Source organism: Colletotrichum acutatum (genome assembly GCF_030867785.1).
Source record: "Colletotrichum acutatum strain CBS 112980 chromosome Unknown BDZ83scaffold_20, whole genome shotgun sequence".
In the NCBI taxonomy this organism is placed as follows: Eukaryota; Fungi; Ascomycota; class Sordariomycetes; order Glomerellales; family Glomerellaceae; genus Colletotrichum; species Colletotrichum acutatum.
Genome location: NW_026849014.1, coordinates 172,918 through 181,728, shown reverse-complemented (window position 1 = coordinate 181,728; position 8,811 = coordinate 172,918). Strand labels below are relative to the sequence as shown.

Genomic DNA, 8,811 nt, shown 5'->3' with positions numbered 1-8,811 from the left:
GCACCTCGCATTACCACAGCCTGAGCCAATATATTGGAACTAAGAAAACCATGTTATAAACATAACGGCAGTTTGTAGTATAGGAAACAAGGGGATCTACACTGATTATCTCTCGCCACAGATCTATGATCAACCACTGTATGTGCTGCAACCCTGTAGAGTAGGTAGACTCGGGTAAACCCCCCCCCCCCTTCGTCCTCCTTACCTTGGAGATTCTCCCTGTATGCCCCTTTTTCACCCAGCTCCGTCCGGACCTTTTGACAAATAAGACAAGGCATGGGTAAGCCCGACTGGGAACGGCAAAGGATATGCCTGTCTTGGCTCGACTTCCTGTTTCTCCGTTGCCTCTCAGTCTTTCTCTGTGCTTGCATATGTGTCTTTTGCTCTTCAGTTGGGGTCCTTGAAGCATAGCAAAACCATGATCAGGAATGGATGACGTGATACCCGAGCTTCCGGGTTCAAGGGGGGAAAGGTTTAGGAAGGGGAGTGTTGTGAGGGAAAAATAGGGGGCAGAATACCAAGCAGAAAAGAAAGAAAAAAGAATGGATAGCGAAACTGCGGGTTTTTTCCAAAACGTCAAGGGCCTGGCACGTACCAAGTGGGAAAAAAAAAAGTATTTGACATTTCTGTTCGAGACGAACGGTGCTACAAGGCCGTTGCCGGGTTTGTCTGGTCTTGAGTCTGCGTCTGAGTCTGGTCTGGTTGTCGGACTCTTGTTACCCCTTGTATGCTTGAACGAAAAGCCCAGACAGAAACATCCCGAAGAGACGGGAAGAAAGGGTCACGGGAAGGGGTGATCCATGAGGATAGCGAGAGAGAGCTACAGAGTACACACAAAGCGTTCTGGCGGAGAAGGAAGAGGGATGACCCTTTCCGTCGCATCTCTCTCCCTCTCTCTCTCTCTCTCTATCTCTCTCTCATCCGCCTTTCCATCATGCCCCCTTGTCCTTTTATCGAACGTCCGTCCGTTCAAGCACCAAGCACCAAGCCCAACTTCCCAAACCCCCCTCCCCCTTGGAGAAACAGGCAGGAGCGTTGTTCTCGCCCATATCTCCAAACGACACTGTGACTATCAGATTTGTAAAGAAGAGACGAAAGCAGGCAGAGGCGCGAGAGCGAGAGAGCATGGACGGGTTGAAGGGGCCAGCATATGCCCACGTACACAGATGTACGATACAACATGGAGAGAAAGCGGAACAGAGTAGAGCATAGCACACGGGAAACAGTGTAGAAGAATAAAGGGACCACCTTACAAGGCTGTGACTACGTTATACTGCTGCTGCTGCTGCTGCTGCTTCTGTTGCTTTACATGCTGGTGCCGATTATCTTGTCCGAATGTGGTCCATGTTTGATAAACTACGATACTCCGGTTTCCGAAAATCATTGCCACCATCCAACCCGCACTCGCTTGTTCGTGTCAAGGTGGAATCTCTCTCTCCGAACTGGTTTGAACGCCAAGGACCGACGGGTCACCCACCAAAAAACAAACTGCTTACTCTAGACCGGTATCAAACCAAACCAAAGTATGCTCATCTATAGTCTTTCCATCAATGCCAACGAGAAAGTTGCCCCTGATCCCAAAACATCGAATTAGGGGGGAAGAAACGCTCCATCTAGAAACACCAAAGTAAAAAAAAGAGGAGAGCGAGGTGATGGTGGTGGTGGTGGTGTGGTGGTGGTGTGCCGTGAATAGCATCGTATATCGTGTGTATCCAAAGATGGTTCCTACCCCAACTCTCTCCCATTGATGGGCAACTGCTTGGTTGTGCCCTGACCATCGACATTGACACGCACACACGCACCATACACACCATACAACTTTCCGTCCAAAACCAAAAGTCCGAAAAAAGACGCCAGCTCGCGAAAGAAAGGGTTCCTGAGACGAACGCCCACGAGCATCACATCTTTTCCCCTCTGGCCTCCAAGCCAGCCCCATGTTTGGAAAAGGAAGTTCCCTCCCCTCAACTCTACAGAAAACCATGACACCCGAACCAGGGACAAGCACTCTTTCAACGTTTATGCCCTTCGCAGAACCTTATTCAGGAAACCGCCCCGGCCCCTTTTGGACGTTTCATCCCCGGACGGACCAACGACGACGTGGGCATCCCTCGTCGTCCCGTCTTTTCCTCCGACGAGGCCGCCGCGGTGATGGTTCTGGTTCTGGTTCTGGTGATGATGGTGCTGGTGCTGGTACTGCTGTTGATGGCCCGGGTTCGGGGGAGTACCAAGACCAGCAGGGAGATCGCCCGCGTACTGCGCATCTCCCCTGCTGATCTTCACATAAGAATCATCTGAAGAACCCAGCGACGTGGCGAGGGCGACGGCGGCCCCTGAGTCAAAGTGGGCATGACAGCCCTCCGCGGCAAGTTTCGACATCCCACCAATCGCGGTGTTGGTGGTGTTTGTCAATGACAGCGACGACGACGCAGAGGTCGGAGCCACGTCGATGGGTCGCCAGCTGTCACTCGCGGCGGACGTGACGGGTTTCCCTTGCCGGATGTGGGAGAGGCCTCTGTCGAGATACTCGACCAGCGGCGCCTTTGTGTCGAATCCAAAGGTTGTGGTACTGTTCCTGTCCCCCTCCCCGTCGGTGGTGTTGTTGGCATTGCCACCTCCACCTCCACCTCCTCGCAAGGCAGAGCCGCCGTCCCATCTCGTTGCTGTTCCTGTCGCTGCTTCCTCTGATGATTTGGCTGCTGCTAGTGCTGCTGATGCTGCACCCGTCACCGTTTCTGCTATTCCTGTCCCACCGCCACCGCCAGTGCCAGTGTCACCAGAAGCAGCGCCAGGGGCGGGGGCAGGGGCGGAAGTGTCGCGCGGCGTCTCGGCAGCCCGGCCCCCGCCACTACCGCTGCTGTCATGGACTTCCAGGGCTTTGCGGTAAAGGTCCGGGACGCGACGCCGGAACTCGGCTTCGAGATCTTGTTCATGCTGGCTCGTCGTGGCTCGCGCGCCGCGGCCTGAGCTAGTGGCCGACGGGTCGTGGTCGTTGTTGTTGGGATCGGGTCTCGACGAAGAGGCGTAGTAACTGCTTCTGTTGTTACTGCTGCTGTTGGCGACTAATCCCTCGTCGTCGATTTGAGTCAGCAGTTCCTGGTACCGCGCTCTCCTCCTCGCCGCCGCGTCATCAGTCTCTGACGGTGCGGCCGCCGGTGCTTCTTGGCGGAGGGGATCCGGGCTTTGCTGCTGCTGATTCTGATGCTCTATCTCGCTCAACACCTTTGATCCGGTGATGGAAGTCTTGTACGAGACGCTGAACTCCTTGTAATGGCCTTTGAGGACGAAGCACCGGCCTGGCCAACCCCATGTTCTGAATTTGTCATAGAGGACGTCGGCTACGGGACAGTCTCGCGAGGCGTCTATAACGCGGTCGTAGATGACCAGGCATGTGGCGTACTGCCACTCGCCAAAGACCTGTCTGCTTCGTTGGTCTGGGAACGCTCGCTCGATCATGTCGAACGAAGCTTCTTTGACGAAGTTTAACGGGGCGCGGAGGTTGATTGCCCCCTTGATATGAGATTTCTCAAAGTCTGCTGGAGGGCGGAGATCAATAATGAGGATCATGCTTGAAGATAGGACTTCGATGATTCTTTGAAGGTGATGCGGTAATATCATCTGGGCTCCTTGGCATGCTCCTGGAGCCGGGTCACCGCTCATTCTAAGGGTTTGAAATTGCTGCGAGACGACATCTCGTTCCCGCCGGTGATGGAACCAGGCCTGCTACAGTTATTACGCCATTCTTAATGAGGGAGAGGGTGGATAATGAAGCCTACCTCGACGTGCCACAGCTCTATGCCCAAATTTGAGGCAACAAAATTCTTTTGGTCATCGTTTGGCAACGGCTCTTGCCTGTAGTATTGTTGCAGCAAGATCTCAACATGCTGTGAGAACTTGGGCGGTTCTGGGATGTCGTGTAACATGGTCCTCCGCGCGCTTCTCTGCTGGTTCGGGATCATTGATCTGGATATCGGCGTGCCCTCCAATGATACTTGAGAAGATGAGGTGTTGTGCCGTTGTAGGGTTCCAATGGACGTTGTTGGGTTTAGCGACTGAAGTGGCCGCGATGATCTGACGACTGGCGATGATGATGGTGATTCGGTCTCTGACTCCTGGATCCCTCCTTCGTGTATTCTCACGTTTGGCCCGCTGCCTCCCACTTGTGTCCCCATGACGCTGCCTGTTATCGTTGGAGCGTTCGTGTATGTGACATCTGAGAAAAAGGTGCCCATTGAGGCAGAGTCCGGTTGTGTGTTGTCTTGCACTACACGAGCGTCTCGGCTCACCGAAATATTCGCACTAGCGTCATCGTCTTTGCGACTCCTCTCTGTCACTAGGTTATTTGAACGAATGAAGGCTATGAATGAGGTCGCATGATCCTCCGGCAGGAGATCCCATACCATCACTGGCATAGATAAGAGGAGCAATGTGGAATGACTCTTGAACACCCCCTGGACTTTGACATACTTTGCCAGGGCGGGGAAATTGGATAACCACTGCTCCCAGGCGCTGAGGTCTAGTTGCTGATTGTCTTCCAGTGCCAGCGAGATCATGACATGCGGCGTATCCTCGTTCGGTTCCCCTGCCACTGGTGCGCCAGGCCCTCGCCCACCCGTCATCCCCTCGGGCGATCCGCTACCATCTGCATTCACCGCGACATCCAGCGACGGCGACGGCGGCCGCTGTTCAGCCGACACGACCCGGGACAACTCGATGCTCGGCGCCTTATGGTTCGACGTCATCATGAAGTGAACCGGCGTCGACCTGGCCTCAAATACTTTGCCGTTGATGGTGACGGGGCGCGGGTGCTTCAGGCGGGCGAGGACCTCGGCGTGCAGCATGGCCGCGGAAAAGGTACGGAGTCTCCACTCCTGCATCACCTCGATGAGGGCGTTTGTGAAGGAGTAGCGACCCGGGTCCGGGGCGATGGCGTCCCAGCTCGAGGCGGAGATGGTCTCGGTGATACTGTTGCCGTTGGGGAACGTTGCACTTGCTGCTCCCGCGCAGCAGTCGAGGAGGATGAGAACGTCGGACGCCGAGCGCTCTAGCAGGGTCTGGATTGCGGACCATTGCAGCCATGGCGAGTCGGGATGTCGCGTGCTAGTGGTTTCGTGAGATTGTGCGTGATAAATTCGAGACGATGCTGTAGACTTACGCGCACCAAGTGCTCTGACGAGACTCGTCTATCCTGGCATGGCCACCATAGTAGACTAAAAAGAGCGTGTCTTGAGCCTCGTGGTCTTTGATCAGCTTGCCGACCTGCATCATGAGCTCTAAATGTGAATTCTCAGACGGTATAGGAAAAATTTCCGTGTCAAAGGCATAATCCTCGCGGAGGCACCGTTCCAAGTCCTCCAGCTCAGGTAACACAAAGAGATCGTCACAGCCCCAGTGGAGGAGCAAGGCCTGCACTTTTGAATACCGCTGTGATGATTTCCCGCGATTCGGAAATGCTCGATTTGCAGACTTTGTGGATGAAGCGTCAGCATGTGTCTTCTGTCACATAACCTAGCATCACTACATCATCTTTCGACTTACATTCTCTAGAGTCTGAGCGAAGCTGTCAAGGTGCTTGATGTGGTAGCTCACGCGGCTGATATCATGTGTGGCGGGCCGAGGCGCATCGCCAGAGCTGGAACCGTACTGGTCATGACCGGCTTGTGAGTCTACACGTACTCTGCGCGACTGGATCGCCGAGATCCTGGCACCTACAGTTGAGTCTGCACTGCTCACGCTGTTCCCGTCATGAGGCCGCCGAGACCGAATGGTCACGTACGGCTGGTGATCGCCCATGTTCACTGGCTTTCGGAGCAAGCCTTGGCCAATCTATGAGCCGATACGTGGGTGTTCAGGTAGAAGTTATGCGCGCTTTCGTGGCCAAAGAGTGAGGCACGGCGCCGGATATCTTTTTTACCACAATCTAAGTATTCATGAGGTGTAAATAGTGACACGGAAAAAACCAGATGTGCTAGGAGGGCCGTGGAAGCCAAATGGTCTGTAGAAATCGTGGTGGCGTCTGATGCATCGTCAGGTATAGCAAAAAGCAGCCTCTGGGTTGCGAGAGAGGGAAAAATGAGAGAAAAGATGTCGTCGGCGGTGCCTTTCGACAAGGCCCCGTTCGTCTCGGTCGACGGAAGGCGGACGGGCTGGAGGGGCATCCCACTCCGCGCCAGCTTCGGTAGCCAAAACGGCTTAGCGTGGCTGATGAGCCGGTGACCGAATGTGGCAGGGCGGACTGGACCCGTGAAATTATGGGTCCATTTTGGCCCCCACACGTGTCTACTTACCTAAGCCTGTACGTTCTTGGTATTGGGTGGCTGAGTGTGGCTAGTGTTCCAAACAGTAAACCAGAAGCTTGAGTGGAGTCAGTAGACGTTCCTGGATTCGGCACCGAACGAAGTGTCCTCAGCGACGGGTCTCCAGCTCCGACATCGATGCCAACGGACCCATCCGAGCACACTGTTCACACTCTGATCACACCAACCCGTTCACGTCACCGAAGAATCCACTTTCATCGACCTTACCACCTTGCGTCCAACTCATTCACTCATCTTCTAGTAATATCCAGAGCATTTACATTGAACCGGAACTTAGTTACCCGGGTCTGCAGCTGTATTGCTTAGGCCATCGTCCAATATGCGTCAGCGAATCACCTTCATTCATAAGCCAAGTGACGGCGCGCCTCCGGAGTCTCTCGAGATCAGCGATGCCGGCGTAAAGGGTCCCGAGCTCTTATCTGTCCGGGAAGATAGAATAACCTTGGCCCTTGAGGAGCTTCCCTCTGAGCTTTCCCAGCTTCTGAGTCAGAGTCATGAGCTACACATCAGATGGGTCAGCCCGTTCGCCTATGACACTATTGGCCCATTGGCTTCGAGGGTATCACCAGGTTTCCATCTCTTTTATACGCCAAAGAAGGCGGAGATCAAATGGGACGCGTGAGTCTCAATTAGTGGGTATTGTCCGGGCTAAATAAGAAAAGCTAACATGAGATGAAGAACAAGATTATGCGCGGCTCTCAAGGACGCCTTTGGTGGGAGCAGTTGTACATCGTCAGAGGTAAGCTATACATACACGCAACTATCCCGCCTTCAGACCCAACCAGACAAGACCATCAAGACTAATTCTGTCAAACAAAGTCATTCACAACCCTCCCCAACGATAGGTTCTCTCACTCCGCAGCACTCCAATACTACGAGCCCCTAGAGAGCCTCGCCGCCTTCAGCCAGTACACAGCCGAGAAGCTCTGCCCAGCATCAGACACGAAATGCAAGTCCCGCGCCGAGGACCTCAAGACGGCGGCATCCTTTGACATCTCCTACGACACAATCTCGCACGCCCTCAAGCTGACGGCACAATGGCCCTACGGCAAACACCGCGTCGCCGTCGACTCGACCCCGAACCACAGGACCGAGGTCGGCATCCTCACAACCGACTCCACCGCCAAGCCGGAGCCGCACGAGATCGGCATGGCGGGCGGCCTCACCGTCCTCGGCGAGCACAAGAAGCCCGCGCCCGTCCTCTTCAACGTGCCCGCCCGCCACCGGCTGCACTCGGACTCGGGAGATGAGGCATCGCAACGCACGAGCTCCTTCTCTGCAACGTTCCTCGAGCCGACCGGGCTGCACCCGTCGCTGCAGCTGCGCTTCGACTCGGCGGAGCCGCCGGTGGAGGATGCCTACTGCGCTGTCCACGCGCACCTCACGCTGCCAAAGACTATCTTTGCGGACCGCTACCAGCTTGCGGACGATCTGTTCCTCAAGTCTAAGAACTTGACTGCCTTACGCTACGCCAGCGCGCCTGTCGACCTCGAGGCGCCTGCGTACGCTACGAAGCCGTGGGGCTCCGGTGTCCTTCTCGAGCTCGCGCCGCCGACGACGACGGAAGAGGGGAAGAAGAGTCAGGACTGGACGGCGGAGATCCCGCTGCACCTCCGATACCTCGAACCCGCGGCGGGCGGGTACACCGAGGTAGAGGTGCCCTACCCGGCCGTCTTCTGGGCGTGCTCGTCCGAAGAGGGTACAAAGTTCCCTAGTAGTCCATTTGAGAGGGTGAATCTCGGATATGACGCGTTATTCGGACCGAGGACGGTGTTTTGGCACGTTGAGCCGCGACCCGTTGTCGGAGGAGACGGGGGTCGGCTCACGAGCACCGTACGCGTGCCGGTTCTCGAGGCCGGGCAGGCAGAGTGGGTTCGCGCCGGGACGGCGGCTGCGGTGATTGTTGGGTTCGCGTGGGTCCTGTGGAAGCTCGTGGCGGCGTACTCCAAGACGGGGTACGGAAGGCAGGGCGGGGCGGATGTTGGCGAGAAGAAGAAGCAGTAGAATACACACACACACACACACACACCTGGAATATACCACTATCTTACCGTGCCTTACCGCCTGACCGTGAAGGGTGTATAGACCTCGTCAATTCCATTCCTGTCACCAGCCAGCAGGCGCCCTCTAGGTCGGGGGTCAGGTCAAACTGGCTGGGTGGTGGAGTGGTTCATGGTCAACATTCAATTTATACGCCAACCAGCCTACTCGACGACAGGCTTAGCGAGTACCCGAGTTCGAATCCCAGCATGTGCACCAAGAGATGTAGCCCCCAATCGTCACCGGGGGGGTGAACTCTTTTTGGTTCATTATAGTAATTGGATATGATTAAGTAATCTTACGAGAGGTAGTTGACTGTCGAAGATGAAATCATGATCATCTCGCATATTGCCAACTCCCTACAGTGTGTCGCGGATTTGCACGGCCCGGCTGTGGCGGAGCCCCCCTTGACAACCAACACCTCAGAACGCGGGCGACGCGGAAGCCTCCAACATGG

General features: G+C 55.4%; 2 protein-coding genes across 2 annotated transcripts; one reads left to right on the top strand and one right to left on the bottom strand.

The window, feature by feature from the left end:
• Nucleotides 1-1,915: 1,915 nt before the first annotated feature.
• BDZ83DRAFT_169814 (uncharacterized protein) lies at nucleotides 1,916-5,877 on the bottom strand. The gene is made up of 4 exons (XM_060501460.1): nucleotides 5,536-5,877; nucleotides 5,153-5,463; nucleotides 3,774-5,097; nucleotides 1,916-3,717 (listed from the first exon to the last, which is right to left on the bottom strand). The coding sequence occupies exons 1-4, from the start codon at nucleotides 5,788-5,790 to the stop codon at nucleotides 2,017-2,019; spliced, it is 3,591 nt and encodes a 1,196-aa protein (XP_060368039.1). The 5' UTR covers nucleotides 5,791-5,877; the 3' UTR covers nucleotides 1,916-2,016.
• A 498-nt stretch (nucleotides 5,878-6,375) lies between these two features.
• Nucleotides 6,376-8,369, top strand: BDZ83DRAFT_610833 (PIG-X). Its single transcript, XM_060507613.1, has 3 exons — nucleotides 6,376-6,932; nucleotides 6,993-7,053; nucleotides 7,134-8,369. Exons 1-3 carry the CDS (start codon nucleotides 6,634-6,636, stop codon nucleotides 8,316-8,318), a joined length of 1,545 nt encoding a protein of 514 aa, XP_060368038.1. The 5' UTR covers nucleotides 6,376-6,633; the 3' UTR covers nucleotides 8,319-8,369.
• Nucleotides 8,370-8,811: the final 442 nt, after the last annotated feature.